The sequence below is a fragment of the Lampris incognitus genome, chromosome 7 (assembly GCF_029633865.1).
Source record: "Lampris incognitus isolate fLamInc1 chromosome 7, fLamInc1.hap2, whole genome shotgun sequence".
NCBI lineage: Eukaryota > Metazoa > Chordata > Actinopteri > Lampriformes > Lampridae > Lampris > Lampris incognitus.
In genome coordinates, this window is record NC_079217.1 from 24,007,513 (window position 1) to 24,026,296 (window position 18,784).

Genomic DNA, 18,784 nt, shown 5'->3' on the forward strand with positions numbered 1-18,784 from the left:
TCAGGATGTTACATCACCATGACTACGAAACGTGCGTCGTTCCATAGTATCCATGTATCTCCATGGCAACTGTTTCCAACTAATAAGGGTACCGGATTCTGGCGAGGTATGCCGCTAGGCGGGAAACAGGTTAGGGTGACGGGCTCATATGCGGGAAAACACGGGCGACCATGGCGAGACGAGACGAGACGATGGGTGTGGCAGGCAGCTCAAAAAAAAAACTTAAAACAATCGCTTCGCACGCGTGCCAAACGTATCCACATTTCTCGAAACTTATATTTCAGAAATAGGCAAGCTGCAAAATTATCGAGCTGCCATCAGCTTCCCTGTGCACGTTGAAACCCTAACGCGGTCAGACTGATGCCTTTTCTATATATACGCATAAATGGAGCTGACAGGTTTTCATTCTGGACGACTGCCCAGACGTCCTTACGCACGACGCCAACCTGTAGATCCCTCGACTGTATAGAAAAAGCGGTCAGCCAGCCGTCTGTTATATTTTACCTGTGGCAAAACATTCAACAACGATGGCAACACACGCAATTTGACCAAAAAAGAAAACTACCGTATCTATTTGTCATAAGACAATTGCGTTGGAAATGTTGTCCATGTTCACGGCTTCGTCAGCGTAGGAAGGAATAAGCAGCTTGGCGTCAGTCAGTACAGGTTATTGGTTCGCAGCAGCGGACAGACACACCCTCCATGCATAGGAGCGTTGGTAAGAACAGATAACGTTGTGGATGCTGATTCCCTTCCTTAGGATAAGAAACGCAAGTCTGAGTGACAATGGTTATAGACGACGGGGAATATTAACCAAATAATGGGGCAAATAACTTTTCCCTGCTGGAAGACATACATCCTTATATCCATTTGCACTCAAACTACAATACATGAAAATCGACCAGAAAAGAAAGGAGGGGAAAAAAAAGATGTATCGTAGCGCGCATCTTTAGTGAACGAAGTGTTCACATACCCATGCACACTTCGCTGTCTTGGAAGAAAAAAAATGTAAAACGTGTGTCTTCATTAACTCACCTCTTGATTCTTCGGCTGATTTGTTGGGAAACCAAATGGATAATCACGCCGACAACAATCAATCACCGGCTATATTTCACTCGGTTTTTGTTCGGAGTGGTCTCATCTGTCAATACTCCGCCGACTGCTCCAGCAAATTACATGTGCTGTGGGTGACGGCTCCCCCTTCTCAGTCCCAATCCTACCTTGTGTGCCTCTACTCTTCCTCGGTCTCCCCCTCTTTCATTCACCCAGCCAGACACACACACGCACACGCACACGCACACACACACACACACACACCCTCGGCCCTCAACATTATGTGCGCGCTGTTTGGCCAATCCCCCCCTCCCCCCTCCAAAAACAAGATTCTACCCGTGTTGTCGCGGGAGCGCGCATGCATTCTCTTGAACATTCCCATTTCACGTAAGCCAATGACAAATATGTACATGTGTTTGTGCAACATACAGATGGTTTAACCGTTTTTTTCCCCCGCACTATTTTCAGATTAAGCAGGCAAATAATTAGTGGGAACACGCGTGTGGCTCATTTGAATCAGCAGAGTGAAGTTCTGTAAACGTGTGACGCAAAACAATGTTGTTTTTCTCTGCGCGGAGCCACAGCGAGCGAACTATCATGTGGGGGTTTAAGAGAATGAATGCGCGTTCCCGCGACGCTATGATGAGCTGCGATGAATATTCTTCTGGGGATACGAAATTTGACTTCACACCGCTGTTTCCGCTCCCCACCTTCTTCGCCTTGAACCGGTGAGTGACAGCTCAGCGGTCTTGACTGTTTCTTACCGATGAGGATGTGAAAGACAGATGCTTCTGTCGACGTTTTGGCTGATTTATGAACTGCAAAGGCACAATTCTTCCATACATGATGGTGTTTGATAAATACATAGAGAGCAAAGCCAACATAAATAACAGCTGTAGGCAAACGGATAAGAATATGTAGCAAGAAACAATCCAAACCGGTGTTTTACTGGTGTTAACAAGTACATTACCGTACATTTATGAGACTGGGTGAATGTTATGTTAGGTGTACACAAAGGGGAGCATTGTTGGGTAGAAATGGCTCCATAGTAGCTTATAGATTTGCAATTAAACCTTACAATTTATTCATTGTTCATAAAGGGAACAACAGTCAACATTCATAATGTACCTTGGTTTATGTGACTGAGAAGAAAAAACAGCTGCACAAATAAAATTAGTCATGTAGTCTGGTTATCAGATTGACTCAAAATCAAAATCAAAGGTATCACAAGAGTAGACATAATTTAATTGGCATTAAGAAAGAAAGGAGAGGGCCCAGCCATCTTTAAATGTCCTTGCTCTTGTAGACAAAGAGACGGAACCGTAAAATCATTCACGAATGCAACACCGGTGTTAGTGTAGAGATTCAAATCAAAGTCGTGTAATACTCATAAAAGCTGGGTTGAAAGTCGACATGACATCCCATGTAATTATAGCAGAATTAGCATAGTGGTGCAGCACCATATAACAGCAGCGCTGTGTTAAAGTGCATGTTGCCTTCCTGCTATGTCTCCAAGCCAACATTAAACCACTTCTCCATCTGTCTGTTTCTCTGTCTGCGCATCAATCCGTCCGTCTGAGATGACTTCATAGTGCAGGGTTCACCGGGAAAGGGAGAAAGCAGGCCGCCAGCGGTCTTTTGAAGAAAGCAGGTTCGGATGCCAAAAAAACAAACAAACAAAAAAAACAAGAAATGGGGCATCACGGCCTCTCTTGCTGCAGAAGGAAGAGGAAGTGTTGCAATGGTGAGAACCTTACCAACCTGACAGACTCTTAGTACAGATAACTGCATAGTATCTACTCTGATAAGTAAGGCAGCAGTATTATAGGACTTGTTTTCAAAAAAACAAAAAAACAACCCCTCCCTCCCCGCCACTTGCTACCTGCATCTTGCTGTAGATCCATGACAGTACGCTGGTGACCTTGGTGTAAACCCCAGGCTGGTGCCTCCTACCACAGCCAGCCCCCCAGCTAGTGACGCCCACCAGGTACCAGCGGTTATTGTCTTGACAGACCAGAGGACCTCCACTGTCACCCTGGAAAGAGAGCAGGTAAGATAGCTTAACACCTTTTATCCAAAATCAATAGACTGGAAATTACAAACCACAGTTTCAGCGAACTTAACATTTACCTGTTGATAGCATCTCTTATGTGATTGTCGTTGTTGTTTTTTTTTTAAATCAACCATATCAGATTATATTTACCAGTTATTTGAAATTCATTTGATGAAAGATGGAGAGGTCGACTCCCACCTGACACGAGTCCTTGCCTCCATTTAGGTCCCCTGCACACATCATGTTTTTGGACACAGAACCGTCATACACCAAGCTGCTGTTACACACACGCACATCAATGATGTTCACAGTCACCTCCATCAGCTCACTGGAGCCACTGGCTGCATGGGAACACACAGTTGGATTATTTGTTTGTTTTGAAAGGTGGAGAAAAAGAACATCAAGTATTTGCAGGCCACGTGGTTAAGAGATAACTTGTTAGGTGGACTTTAAGAGGACAGATACCTTCAGATAACTTTGCCTTGAGGTCACAAAAGATTGACGATCAGGTGAAGAAATGAATTAGTTCATATCAGAATCAAAAACATTTATATGTCATTTCATTCCATGAAGACTGATGGTGGCATGTCCCTTAAATAAACTCTGTAGCCTAAATTATTATTCTCCAAACAAAACGTGTTTGCCCAGGAGGGGCAAATTGACTGACTGTCTGAGAGGTATAGGTTTGATCATGAATAATCTAACCCTGCTTTGTTTTGTTCTGAACATTATTTTAACTTGTCCTCTCTAAAGAGTAGGTACATATGCATATGCATGTGCATGCATCAGCTAGTGTACACATTGAGGGCATCGTGGCTCCAAATCTCTCGAGTCTACCTGCTCCTTCTTTGGTGGTGCCAAAACCTGAGGTCCAGCATCTGGTCCCAGCAGAGAAGCTCTGGTCAAAGGCTGGGAGACAGGCTGGTTGGATTAACTCTGAATAACAGAGAAAAAATACACACACACACACACACACACACACACACACACACACACACACACACACAAAGTGGTGGTTCTATTGACTCATACACACAATCACCAGACTGTTCAAATCAGATTACCCTTCTGACTGAGGATGTAAGGCAGATGTTAAAATCTCAAACAAAGACAACATTTCCATGGCAATCACTTTTCCTGCTCAGTAGTTTATCTTAAAATCAGTATGACTGTTCACAGAAACGTTGTTCTTGACCTACAGGAAGACCAACTTCTACCTTCAGCAAGATACACCTCACAGAACAAGTTCACAGAACTTTCTTTGAAACCAAATGAAGAACAATATAACAAAATTAACAATAACAAATATAACAAAATAACAATAACTAAAAGAAATAGCTGACTGTTTGGGGTGGGAGTGCGGGGGTCAGTTTAATTCAACTTTGCTATACTAAGCTGTGAGGATTTTAACATGGCAAAAGTTCCTCTGCATTGCAGTGCTGAAGCACAATGAACTGATGCTGTGAAGAGATTTTATGTAATTATTTCCTAATCTCTGAATGTTGGAATTTGAATTGTGTGAATGTTTACTCAGGGTTATACACTGATCAGCCAAAATATTAAAAACACCTTCAGCTCTGACCCGTCGAGGCATGAAATCCACAAGACCTCTGAAGGTGTCCTCAGGTATCTGGCACCAAGACGTTAGCAGCAGATCCTTTAAGTCCTGTAAGTTTAGAAGTGGGGCCTCCTAGGATCGGACTTGTTTTTCCAGGACATCCCACAGATGCTCGATCGGATTGAGATCTGGGGAATTTTGAGGCCAAAGCAACACCTTGAACTCTTTGTCATGTTCCTCTAACCATTCCTGAACAATGTGTGCAGTGTGGCAGGGCACATTATCCTGCTGAAAGAGGCTACTGCCATCAGGGAATACTGTTGCCATGGAGAGGGGTACTCGGTCTCCACTGATGTTTAGGTAGGTGGTACATGTCAAAATAATATCCACATGATAGCCAGGACCCAAGGTTTCCCAGCAGAACATTGTCCAGAACATCACACTGCCTCTGCCGGCTTGCCTTCTTCCCATAGTGCATCCTGGTGCCGTCTCTTCCCTAGGTAAATGACGCACAAATACCTGGCCATCCACATGACGTAAACAAAAACGTGATTCGCCATATCAGGACATGTTCTTCCATTGCTCCATGGCCCAGTTCTGTCCAGTGCCCATTCTTAGTGCTTTCAGTGGTGGACAGGGGTCATCATGGGCACTCAGCAAGCTGTGATGCACTGTGTGTTGTAACACCTGTCTATCATAGCTAGCCTTAACTTTTTCAGCAATTGAGTTACAGTAGCTCTTCTGTGGGATCAGACCAGACGGGTTAGCCTTCGCTCCCCACGCGTCAGTGAGCCTTGGGTGCCCATGACCCTGTCACCGGTTCATCGGTTTTCCTTCCTTGGATCACTTTTGGTAGGTACTGACCATAGCATACTGGGAACACCCCACAAAACCTGCCATTTTGGAGATGCTCTGACCCAGTTGTCTAGCCATCAAAAATTTAGCCCTTGTCAAGGTCGCTCAGATCCTTACACTTGCCCATTTTTCCTGCTTCCAACACATCAATTTCAAGAACTGATGGTTCATCTGCTGCCTAATATTTCCCACCCCCTGACAGGTGCCACTGTAACAAGATAATCAATGTTATTCACTTATCTGTCAGTGGTTTTAATGTTTTGGCTGATTGGTGTACTCTATGGTTTAAACTTTTGTAACACATGGGGATTAAATAAATGTGTTTTGTTGCACATTTTCTTTGGATTATAGCAGTTTTTCCATTTTGCTGTAGATAAGAGGGGATGGAGTCTAAATAGAATATTATCAAATCATAATACTCATAATATTTGGAAAATCACAGTATATATATCGAATTTTACTACTTTATTGATCCCTGTGGGGAAATTCTTCTTCTGCATTTAACCCATCCTAGATGTGTAGCTAGGAGCAGTGGGCAGCCGCCGTGCAGCACCCGGGGATTGGCACAAAATGTCATTGTAATATAGAATTAGGAGGTACTTGACATTCCCAGCCTTATTGACAGTCAGTGTTTTTGTGCTTACTGATTAACAAACACTCTGTACCTGAGTGATGATCGAATGTCTCCTTCAGCTTCAGGTATCAAGACCGGACAGAAAGATGAATCTGTCGAAGAAATCCAAAAGCAGCGTAACAAAGAGTTACTCACCATTGAAATCGACAGGTGCCATCAGTTTAAGAAGCGCAATGTCCCAGTCATTGGTCTTGTTGTTGTAGTTCTCGTTGAGGAGGATCTTCTCCAGCAGGTAGGGCTTAGGGAGTTTATCTTGAGAAACCACGCCCCCATACACACGCCAGTACCCAGAATTCATAGCTGAAGGAGTAGACCTACATGAAATAGAGAGGACGCAGCTTTGATTTACTGTCCACCAGAAAGCAGATGAATTTATTTCATTTGTAGCAATAAAAAAAACATGATGGACAGTTGTCAAATTATAGAGGTGATAAGCCAATTTTTCCTCCCTTTTTCTTCCTAATTGTATCCGGCCAATTACCCCACTCTTCCGAGCTGTACTGGTCACTGCTCCACCCCCTCTGCCGAGCCTGGGAGGGCTGCAGACTACCACATTCCTCCTCCGATACATGTGGAGTCACTAACTGCTTCTTTTCACCTGACAGTGAGGAGCTTCACCAGGGGGACGTAGCACATGAGAGAATCACGCTATTCCCCCCAGTCCCCCCCCCCAAACAGGCGCCCTGACCAACTAGAGGAGGCGCTAGTGCAGCAACCAGGACGCATACCCACATCTGGCCTCCTACCTGAAGACACGGCCAATTGTGTCTGTAGGGATGCCCAACCAAGCCAGAGGTAACACGGGGATTCGAGCCGGTGAGCCCCGTGTTGGTAGGCAATGGAATAGATCGCTACGCCACCCAGATGCCTTAGTACAAGTCAATTTAATGATGGATTAAGAGCTGGTCCCCAGGCTGTTCTCTGAATGCTGAAAAGAGCATCATTTTTGAAATTTCTGTACATCGACTATTGACTGTAAAACTTGGCTTGGCTTGACTATTGCAACAGTATGCATCCTGGACCCCTGGCAGTTTTTGAATATCACGCTTAAAATGACATGGATGATGCCGTATAAGCACAACAGCAAAATGGATGTCAAATCAGATTTCCTCTACTGACCACTTACCTTGGGAAGCAGTGGGCAGCTGTAATCACGAAGTCAGGAGAAATCAGCACCCCTCCACAGGTGTGGAAGCCTTGATAGTGGAGCGATAGCTGCCAGGGCCACTGGCCCAGCTTGGCGACACTGCCCCCTATGATCCTGGAGGTAGACTGCTGCCGACCACAGTCTACAAAATTGAGAGATGAGGTGACACATAATATCTTAGATTATTTTTTTCTATCACATGATTCCTCATATTAGGTAGACTGCAGTGGACCTAAACGGAATTCCTTAAAATTCAAACTGGGCATAGGAAGCCTCCAATGTGATTTAGATACACATCACATCAATTTAACCCTTGAGAGAAAGCCTACCCAAGGTGTGCAGACATGAGTGTGATGTATGTATGTTGTATATATTTTGTATTTTCTTAAACACTGTGTGTGTGCTCATGTGTGTGTGCACATGTGTGAATGTGTGTATGTGTGAGACGCATGACATTAGGAACAGATGGATGTTCCTTACCCACACAATGCAGGGAGACGGTCTTCTGGTCTGGACAGGAAGAGCTGTGTAAAAAAAAAAACAGAAACAATGCATGCCAGTTAGCATGACGTCATGACATTCTTTGTACTTGAAAAAACTAAAACATACTTTTGTCTCTATTGCGACTGATGATTTTTGTGACTCAAAAACACTGAGGGAAATTAGTGAACCAAGAGACTTAGACTGTGCTGTGTGTCCAACCATAAAGAAAACAAAAAAAGTGGTTATTAGGGCATCTGGGTAGCATAGTGGTCTATTCCATTGCCTGCCAACACGGGAATCGCCAGTTTGAATCCCCGTGTTACCGCTGGCTTGGTCGGGCGTCCCTACAAACACAATTGGCCGTGTCTGCGGGTGAGAAGCCAGATGTGGGTATGTATCCTGGTCGCTGCACTAGTGCCTCCTTGGGTCGGTCGGGGCACCTGTTCGAGTAGGAAGGGGGAACTGGGGGTCCTCCCATGCGCTACGTCCCCCTGGCGAAACTCCTCACTGTCAGGTGAAAAGAAGTGGCTGGCGACTCCACATGTATCAGAGGAGGCATTTGGTAGTCTGCAGCCCTCCCCAGATCGGCAGAGGGGATGGAGCAGCGACCGGGACAGCGCGGAAGAGTGTGGTAATTGGCAGAGGTGGAAAAACCCGGTCCAGAAAGTAAAAACCCTAACCATGTCTTTACTTCATCCATGTGTTAAACCAGCTAATTTGGGAAACTAGTCAGTGCAATCTGATGGTTTAGTACTTGGGTGGAGTAAAGACACAGTTAGGGTTTTTACTTTCTGGACCGGGTTTTTCCACCTCTGGAATTGGGGAGAAAAAGGGGGGGGGGATAATTTTTTTTAAAAAGTGGATATTTGAGTACCTGATATTGACACGACCCTGAATAGGTAAAGAGGACCTGCTGGTCAACGTGAGACCAATGGATGGCTGAGAATTAACTTCTCTGGTGTCATAGGACCTTCGGAGAGAGAAAAAGAGAGAGAAAGTGGAATAGATAAACATACAGATAAAGGATATTTTGCTGAAACAACACCTGAATGAGTCTAGAAACTCATTTTGGTTCTGTCACATGAGAACAGTCAGGGCAGGCCTGTGGAGAATCAATCAGACTGTAAACGCACACAGCAGCAGCAGCAGCAGAGGAGAAATGAAATGGCTGTCAATGAGTAAATTACAGGTGGTAGATGGAAACCTGCACGCCTGCTGGCTGCTGTTGAAATTGAACTCAGCTTAAGCGACTGGCTAAATCACTCCATTCATGAAGTCTAAATGAGTTACTCCGAAAGATGAAGCAGAGTGATGATAAAGGCAAGTATGAGGAGGGCTTTGTTTGCTGGACAATTTCCTGAACACAGTCACAGAGTCTCATTTAGTGAACTGGCAGACAGCGTCAGACATTTTCTTCTAGGAGATTATGTGAGTTCATTTAGTACACTGTATTTTAATGGGAGTGCGGCTGACTCCTTTGTGAGTAGAAGAAGTGATTCCTTACTTCCTGAAGCCTAGCTGAGCACAGGTTTGGTCGGCGTAGCTCTGGTCCCAGCCGTGGTAACACACCGGAAGGAAGCGGCCATCCTGAGATGTCCTGACCTGCAGAGAACCATCCCCGCTGAACCTCACTGGGGGAATATGCCCGGGGGGGGAGGAGAGATAGGCAATGTTTTTTTATGTTTTTTGAGGAGGGGGATTTTTTTCCCCCTTTTTTCTCTCCAATTGTATTCGGCTAATTATCCCACTCTTCCAAGCTGTCCCGGTCGCTGCTCCACCCCCTCTGCCGATCTGGGGAGGGCTGCAGGTTACCACATCCTCCTCCAATACATGTGGATTCACCAGCTGCTTCTTTTCACCTGACAGTGAAGCGCTTCGCCAGGGGGAAATAGCGCATGGGAGGATCACGCTATTCCCCCCAGTTCCCCCTCCCCCTCGAACAGGCACCCTGACCGACCAAAGGTGGAGCTAGTGCAGCGACCAAGACACATACCCACATCCGGCTTCCCACCCGCAGACACGGCCAATTATGTCTGTAGGGACACCTGACCAAGCCGGAAGTAACACAGGGATTCGAACCGAAGATCCCCATGTTGGTAGGCAATGGACTAGACTGCAACACTACCCAGACACCCCTGAAATAGGCAATTTTAAGAGAAATTGTCTGTATTGATTTTGTTTGAATCCCATTTTTTCAACACCATTCAGATGACGAGTGGATTATTATGCTTGTGTTGACCCACTGTTGCAGCTACAAACAATTTCATTAAAAACAACAATCAATCATCAAATTAACTAAATTTAGGTGTTTGCTATCATCAAGTAACTTTTCTGCCTTGCATACAACCCTATGGTTATTGTATATATGTGTGACAACTCATATTTCCCTGACAACTTCTCACAAAGATATTGTTTCCTCTAGTCTGTTTCCTTGTTATCCATCTTTTATTTCCATCTGTTGTTGCATGACCATGTGTATGTGTGTTTGTATGTGTGTGTGTGTGTGTGTGTGGGTGTGTGTGTGTGAGTGTGTGTGTGCGCGCGCGCGCGCCTGCATACCACAGTTGGTTTCGTCGGTACCCAGTTGGCAGTCTTTCATGGCGTCACACTGGACAGTAGTGTTGGAGCAGGTGTCATATCTTGGCACATTAGATTGGATTTCATCTCTCCCGTCACCATCATTGTCACTGGCATCATAAAGGATGGCTGTTGTTGCCAACCTGGCACCATATCGTACTGCCATTGGGTTGGAATTGGAAGAGATGGGTGGCAAAGTTATTGCATTTAACTTCAACTATGTCTAGACACAAAAAATAACTGTTAATGGACTGAAATTGAAATGGGAATTGAAGATGGCACAAATTGTGATGCAATAAATATAAGGCGCAGCTGTATAGCAAGTAAATCTCAGCCATCGACGCAAAATGAATCAAAAAGAAATTGCATCAAGACCCGTCACGACTCATAATGTACCGGTAACTACGAGGAGCACTCTGTTACTGAGAAATAAGACTGCTTAACAGTCTCATTTTGGGCTGGATGATCAAAATACTGAAGCTTGAAGCTGAAACAAAATAAAATAAAACCGGTAATATATTTCTGCAAAATAAAAACTGCTAACATTATCTTACAGCTGACAAGAAAACTGAGCATGAATAGTCATAGAAAGGTTAGTCAGTTTATCTGGACACAACGTTTAGTGGGAGAAACGTTTCATCACTCATCCGAGTGACTTCGTCAGTCTCAGCTGACTGCAAGTATCCCCATGCTTATAAACAATACAGTTGCATAACGACCGAAACCAACGAGGGTTGGACACAGCGGCTGGGGAACAAGAGCAATACCACATTTAACAGGTCCTGGTTAAGTGTGGTAATACTAATGGGCGTCTGGGCCAGGAAGACACCCAAACAGTGCAGCAGCCAATCGAAGAGAGAAGAAGGACAACAGCTGTCTAAGCGTAAACCAGTGGTGATTCCGTATGTAGCGGAAGTGCTGGAACAGTTGAGACACTTATTTTCCAAACACCGCGTCTCAGTTGCTTTCAAACCCCAAAACATGCTGCACCAGAAATTGGTGCACCCAAAGGATCGGGTACCCCGGCACAAACAGAGCCATATATGTAGTGCACACTGTTAAGTGCCAGGAGGATTGCTGTAACTTGTACGCTGGGGAAACCAAACAGATGCTGGCCAAGAGGATGGTACAACACAGGAGAGATAACACATCAGGCAAGGACGCCGCAGTCTACACCCATCTACAGGCCAGTGGCCACTCTTTCAAGGATGAGGATGTCTGTGAATGTTCTCATTCATCCAGGTCATGGTTATCCAAAGGAGTTTAATCAAGTGCAACTGGACTTGGTATATATCCGTGAAGACGTTTCGCCTCTCTAGCTTCTTTCTGACTAGCTTGGTCTAGTCAGAAAGGCACGAACTGAGGAAGCCTCTTGGATGAGAGGCGAAATGTCTTCACAGATATATACCAAGTCCAGTTGCACCTGATTCAACTCCTTTGGATAAGGATGAGGATGTGCACATCCTTGATAGGGAGGAACACTGGTTTGAATGGGTAGTCAAAGAGGCCATCTATGGTAAGAGGGAACGACCGGGGTGGGGGTGGGGGGCTAAGAGTACATCTGTCATCATCTTACAATGCTGTGATTGCAACTATTCCTCAATCCTCTGTGAATAGTTCACATGGCCATTGAAACTCTAGTTAATGGTCACACCTATTTGCATATGAAACAAATCATTGATTTTGGCCGTTATGCAACTGTATTGTTTATAAGGCTGGGGACACCTGCAGTCAGTCGAGACTGAAGAGGTCACTTGGATGAGTGATGAAAGGTTTCTCCCACTAAACGTTGTATCCAGATGAACTGATTCAACTTACTGCGATTTCCTTACCTGAATTATTGAGCATGTATAAAGACATTTTGAGCATGAATAGGTAATTCAAAATAAATATAATTATATATATTATAATCTTGTGCAGAAGGGAAAGACGTTATAACTATTATCGCTATAAGGCGAGAGCATCAGGTGAACAGCAATATGGAGTCAGTTGCAGAATTAATAGAGGGGAAGAATGAGAGCGACGGAAAAAAAACAAGAATTCAAAAACCATATGGTCTGAGAAGAAATATAAATGTGATATTGTATGCAGGTACAGCATGAAATGTTCAGAGCAGGTTATGCATATATATTATTATATCTAGTAGACTCTATGAATAAACATGTGCCGGGCTGCCGTCTGGATTGGTCAGAGCATTAGATAGCTTCATTCCAGATATCACCACACACACACACACACACACACACACACACACACACACACACACACACACACACACACACACACACACACACACACACACACACACACACACACACACACACACACACACACACGGGCTTTACCTCCAAGCCAGATGGCCAGTGCCAGTAGAATGAGCAGCAGCACCGTGGCCCCTGACCCTCCATAACACTGGGTCCTACCCCCATAGCATCTCTTCTTTTTACTGCTGGGAGCTGAACAAATACAAACAATCACACACACACACACACACACACACACACACACACACACACAATTTGGCTCACTGCTAGTTACCATGCATTATAATACATTTTCAGGAAAATACTAATACCTTGCAGTAGCTACTCACGTATGCTCGGCTGTGTGATGGGAGGAATTCCCACACTTGGAGCATACTGGGGGATGTACTGCAGCTGATTTGGGAGGTTCACACCAGTACCCCCTCCATACACCACCACCTCCTCACAGGGTTTGAGGGGGGGCTGAGTATGCACTGCAACAGAATAGTATGGAGGAGGGGCATCGTTCTGGGGGTGGGGGGAGAGAGTGGTTGAGAGGCAAAGATGAATGGCCTCAATTAGGATCACATTTTTGGCTGTACTTGTGTCTGTCTGTGCCCTTGGAAATAACACACCTTATCTCAAATCACCACAATACCAGAGGTCCGACAATAAGAGCATATCAGCCATATCACCTGTGTTTCTGTGGTTGTCGAGAAAAGGCACGTAAGCCATTGTCTTCACTGTAAAGCCTGTCGCTGTTACCAAGCCCATATCTGAGCTGTTCAACAACTTTTCACAGAGAGACTCTGAAGTCACCTGGCAACCATGTCTGAAGGACCAATACCCCGAAAGTGTGAACCCTTCATTTCGTCATCTCTCTATTCACACTATCCCTTCTTGCTACTTTATTTCTCACTTCCTTGTAGCCCTATCAACCATTTCAGAGAAGGAAGTTAATCAGTGGCTGAGGCCTCAGTAATGCCAGAGTCCTCTCAAAACAAGGGCTATTGTCACCGGGAAGAAGGAGAGACAATAAGGCCACAAGGTCCAAAAAGGAAAGGGTGATACATGTTGTTTTGCCTAGCAGGCCTAGCCACGTGCTGGCCGGCTGCCTGCTGGCTAACCTTGGTGAGCACTTCACAGTGGATGATGATTTGTGACCCACATAAACAGACAGGTCAGTGAGAATGAATACAGCCGGACTCACCCAGCAAGTGAGAGCTTCCAAGACCCAAAGTGATATGTTTAGTAATCTTCTCTGTTTTTACTATGTCTGTCCTCTCTCTCTTTGTTACTGCTGAAGTAGCGCTGACCTGTTGTATACCAAACTTGCAAGACGTTGTCCCATCAGTCAATCCATCAGCTCTGTCATGTATAGACTTGTGTATGGTGACCAAAAATGTTGTGTGGAAAGCTAAATTGCATGACTATGAATGAATTGTTTCCTCTGTGCACTTTGTGTTATGCTCATTGGCTGATGTTTATCCTGCGTGGCTTTGTATCATGTGGAATGCAAAGAGCGTGATTTGGAAACACTGAAGCTGAGACAAGAATGCTCTCTGCCTTTCTAATGTAATGTCACTCAACTTGTTTGGTAAGATTCCTTCGGTCATGATTGCCTGGTGACAGTTTTATTTACTGGGTTCATCCTGGTAGAGTAAAAAGAGGAGATATGGTCAGCTACATGTGACAAGGTTTCATCACGGACACCGGGGACTTTTGGGGTTTTTTGGCCATCCCCATCTGACAATCATGTAAATTAGCACCAACTGAAAAAAATACTGAAAAAAAGAAAATGAACAAATAAAAAATAAAAAAACAAACAAATAAAATATAAAATTAAATTAAAATTAAAAACAGGAAAAAAATAAAATGGGTTTCGTATCTAATATAGCTCACATTTAATCTGATACAGCCATCGGCTAACCACAGTGTAAAGAAGTTAGGTGCTATAAGTTGAAATTGGATGTTTCACTGGGAAGGAAGTCCACACTTACAAAATTGCAGAATGCGGCGACACAGAATTAAATTCACAATCTATCATCGATCGTTCAATTGTGGTAAATTGTGCTTGATTATTACAGCCTGGTCAGTAATCTCAATATATCACCCCCAAACACTGAAGGAGGAGATGATTAAGAGTTACTGTCAACCATCCAACCTTTTCATCATTCATTGCTTTGGTCACAACTTGGAAGGAAAATAAAGAAAAAAAAATCTGCTAACAAAGAAAGGTTTTTATTTGTCAGGGTGACACAAAGGAGACTATAGGTTGACGCGGTAACAAAGATGTTTCATAAGACCATTTATATGGCCTGGTGATCAGGTTTCAGTTTCAGAGGATATCTATAGGCAGCAAACACCCAGCTGAAATGGCTGAGCTGAAATAGGTGGACAAGTCGGTTTATCTGATTTCCCAGTGGAGTCCAGGGATCAATTGTTATCGTTGGCTGCTGTGCATTTTTTCCAGAAAATTATAGAGTAAAATCGTGAGATTAAGGGTTTGCATGACATTTAAAAGGTCAGCCTTTAACTAGAACAATCACTATAATAATATACAATTACAAAGCTACATACATGAAGTAGCATAAACTGTCCCTTTGAGCTTAATGGCCCAGTCCCTACTTGAGGGCTGAAACTACCAGGATTCTTAATCAATAAAGGGAAACACTCTAAGTTTATCGAGCCACTACTCGTCTGTAGAGCTGAGGCAAACAAGGTCTCTTTGCTTCCTTCTGCACACAGGTCAAAAAGACAAGGTGTATACATTCTCAGGAAAGAAAACCCTTGTATTCAGAACAAAGGGTCAAACTACAAAAACTGCAATGTCAAGCACAACCCTTGCTACTGATTCTCAGTACAACACAATATGTGCTGTACAATTAGCTCAAGAAACCAAAGACAGAAACCCTCCGTGTATGAACTGTCTTGTTTTCCAAAAGGCAGCATTTCATCCAGGCAGTGCATCCAGTTTAACTCGCCATCAGTGGGTGTGGTGGCAGAAAATTAAAACTACTTAAATCTAGCAAGCACAGATCCTGTATCATACAGTATACTCTCCCTGATGTAGATCACTACTCTGGTTTACAGACACATTGAACCCAAAACAGAATAAACAGCAAAACATGAGAAATGAAGAGACAAAGGGGAAGATCTTCACTCAGTAGTCTCTGTGACAGGCATGTATTGATTTAAAGCTGTAATGAAGGGAAGGTGACAGAAGATAGATAGACAGGAGAATCCCGAGGACATACTGTAGCGCTAGAGGAGAACATCTCAGAGAAGAAGGAGAGGACAAAGGGAGAACCTACCGGGTCATGCTTTGCCATCGGACTCAGGGGGGCACAGTGAGGAGAGTGGAGGTGAGAGCAGGTGGGAGGAGCGTTTTACATCCACCCACTCACTCAGCCCCTGGACACGGGTTACACCATGCAGTCGCCACATTCAACACCTCTCCCTTTTCTTCTCTTCTCCCTTCCTCTCTGCCTTGTATTTCTCCTCTGACCTTCATCCAAGCCCTCTCAGGTGGATCTGCCCGCCCCCTCCTTTCACCTCCCTAACCCCCCACCCAACAAAATGCATCGTTCTCTCATTCTTCTCCTCACAGAGACGGGCGTGCCTGGTGCACTAGTTTCCCACCTGTCTGACCGGTTTCATGGCAGCTGGGAATTGTTGAAGATTGTTTCACCGTATGAAGCTCTATTACTGCTCCAGCAGCACTTGTAGCTCAACAGTCAAGGCCCTGAGCCAAAATGGCTTCCACTAAACAGGGAGTTATGCCCCCCCCCACACACACACACACAATAAAGCGAGTCTATAATGGGTCTATAATGCTGAGGCTTTGAAATCCCACCTTAATTCTAGTCAGTAGTGCAGATTGTTTTTGAATTTGAACTCCTATGATTGCTAATTCCATGAAACATTTCATTTCTGATCTGTTGTGTTGTGAAGAGATACAATATGCTGTTTTGGTGCACACAGAATTGACTCTGATTAAATAATCAGAATCATAATTGTGTGATTCCCATGATTCAATAATAATGTTGTAATTCACACCACGAGCTGAGCTCTTAGGTCCTCTAACCAGGGCCCTCAAAGTGTCCCTCGGACACGTTTTAAGACTCGGTGAGATGGTTCTTTCCAGTCGGCAGCACCTAAGCTTTGGACTAATCTCCCAATAAGTCTGAGGTCTCTGGGCTCTGTGGACTCTTAAAAAAAAAACAGCTAAAAATCCATCTGTACAGACAGGCATTTAGGTAGGCATATGATATTTTATGTTTAAACTTATGTTTATCCCTGTTTCATCTGGTGTGTTTTATATGTCATTTATCTTTGTTTTATTTGTCTGTGAAAGGTGCTAGATAAATCAACTTTACTTACTACTGTAACTGCTTATTGTTCAGTGAGTCAGTGGACATATACACGCATTTTCCATTTCCCTCAAGTTAAGTACACGTTTGAATGACGCAGCACTGTTTCCACATCTCTAGATTATTGAGAAGTGTCTGTTGCAACCCATCCTAGATTTTCTTGGGAAGTGTCTTCCTCTAACCCTTCTAACCCTAACTTCCTACAGAAAGTTGTTATCTTGATTAAAGCCTTCTGCCCGCCGAATGCATGAAAGAGTAAGAGGAAAGACAGCGTAGTGATCATTTCCTTCAACAAAGAGAATTAGTTTGAATACATTTTGAACTGGAGGTGACGATACAATTGTTTCATATTATTTTTATTTTCATGCTCAGAAAATGGACAGATGCTTGCAATACAGGTTAAACGCAGGTAAGATAGGAATGGAGATTAAATAAATGACAGGCCTGTCTGTAAAAATAAGAGAAATATTGCCATGAAAAATACTTAACTTTCAACGGGCCTCAAAGCAGACAAAACACAAGTGCTTTGCATTTGAAGTGATGATGAAACCTAGTGAAATATCAGAGTGCTGAAACACAGTTTTGTCGGGCATTTTATGTTTAGAATAAAGAAAGAAATATATTCTACCAAAGTGTATAAACGGCACCTGAAACAACGCCAGAAAATGTCTGAAGAATGATGAATATTTCTGAAAGAGTTCCACGCCATTCTCCCAACTATTTTTGCTTACTTCTTCTGGCACCACTAGAGAGCAGTGTGGCACACTGTTGCTTCCATCATTCACCGAATGACGAAGGGTTAACCAGTCTCTGTCCGGGGTGTCTCCCCGCCTGCTGCCCAATGACCCGCTGGGATAGGCTCCAGGCCTCCAGCGTCCCCGCGACTCTGAGAGCAGGATAAGCGGTTTGGATAATGAATGAAGGAATGAATAAGCAGTTTCTCTCTGGTGAAACTGTCCTATCTGGAACCAGTCAGCCGATTACAGGAAACGAAACTGAAATTTTCCCAAGCTAAATGTATCTTATCTTTAGAAATCTGGTAGTATATGGCGACAGGCATGAGTGCAAGTCCATGAATACTGGGATGGCATCCAGCACTTTACCTGTACCCCCGTCCATAGGATTAGTGGTTGTGTCGGGGAAGGGCATCCAATGTAAAAGTTTGCCAAATCGACGGCCATCGCTGCTGTGCCCTCACATGGTATCGATGGAAGCTGTAAAATCCGCTGTGGCGCCCCTTGAGAAATAGGGAACAAGCTGAAAGAAGAAGAACAAGAAGAAATCTGGTAGTATAAATAAATCCTTTCTTTGGAAAGATTTATTTTATAAATATAACCCTTGAAAGAAGACATTTAAATATTTGTTTTAAATATGAAATCTGTCTTACAAAATAAATATTTAGCAAAGTTTAAATATTTAAACTATATCTGAATATTTTCTAAAAAAAAAAAGGTCTGTGAAAATGTCCCTATTCAAGTTTACAAACGGCACCCAATATTTCACTGCTTGTGCTTTTCACTACATTTCAAACTCAGCTCCCACTGTACTGTATAGTTCAAATTCAATGCAAGTTGTGCTGCACAATACAAACTAAACTACTGTGAATAGGAGAAAAGGAAAAAAACATCAAAACAAATGAGAGAAAGAGGGAAAAAAGAGAAAAAGAAAAACACATTGTAATGTCATGTACCAAGAATAAACAGATCTCAATGCTAGGTACAACCCAAATATCCACTCGGTGTCATAGAAAGAAAAATGGGGAAAAAATGTAATAAGAAATGTTTAGAGATAAATAAAACAAACAGTTA

The 18,784-nt window shown here is 43.7% G+C and overlaps 1 protein-coding gene across 2 annotated transcripts; it reads right to left on the reverse strand.

The window, feature by feature from the left end:
• Nucleotides 1-1,956: 1,956 nt before the first annotated feature.
• Nucleotides 1,957-16,105, reverse strand: tmprss13a (transmembrane serine protease 13a). Of its 2 annotated transcripts, XM_056283358.1 has the most exons (13): nt 15,918-16,105; nt 12,954-13,131; nt 12,706-12,816; nt 10,343-10,519; nt 9,288-9,414; nt 8,658-8,753; nt 7,781-7,824; nt 7,280-7,442; nt 6,289-6,467; nt 3,944-4,042; nt 3,305-3,447; nt 2,936-3,088; nt 1,957-2,768 (listed from the first exon to the last, which is right to left on the reverse strand). In XM_056283358.1, the coding sequence occupies exons 1-13, from the start codon at nt 15,933-15,935 to the stop codon at nt 2,754-2,756; spliced, it is 1,503 nt and encodes a 500-aa protein (XP_056139333.1). In that variant the 5' UTR covers nt 15,936-16,105; the 3' UTR covers nt 1,957-2,753. The 2 variants fall into 2 exon arrangements, with proteins under 2 accessions (XP_056139333.1, XP_056139334.1); XM_056283359.1 differs by lacking the exon at nt 1,957-2,768 and having other exon boundaries at nt 2,986-3,088; nt 3,257-3,447.
• Between the last annotated feature and the right edge of the window lie 2,679 nt (nt 16,106-18,784).

What these genes read in the sequence shown, in the direction of transcription:
- tmprss13a (XM_056283358.1), bottom strand. An exon ending in CGTCTCCCTGCATTGTGTGG is followed by an intron (nt 7,443 to 7,780) that starts GTAAGGAACATC and finishes TCAATTTTGTAG; the next exon opens with ACTGTGGTCGGCAGCAGTCT. An exon ending in GAGGCAAGGACTCGTGTCAG is followed by an intron (nt 3,089 to 3,304) that starts GTGGGAGTCGAC and finishes CTCTCTTTCCAG; the next exon opens with GGTGACAGTGGAGGTCCTCT.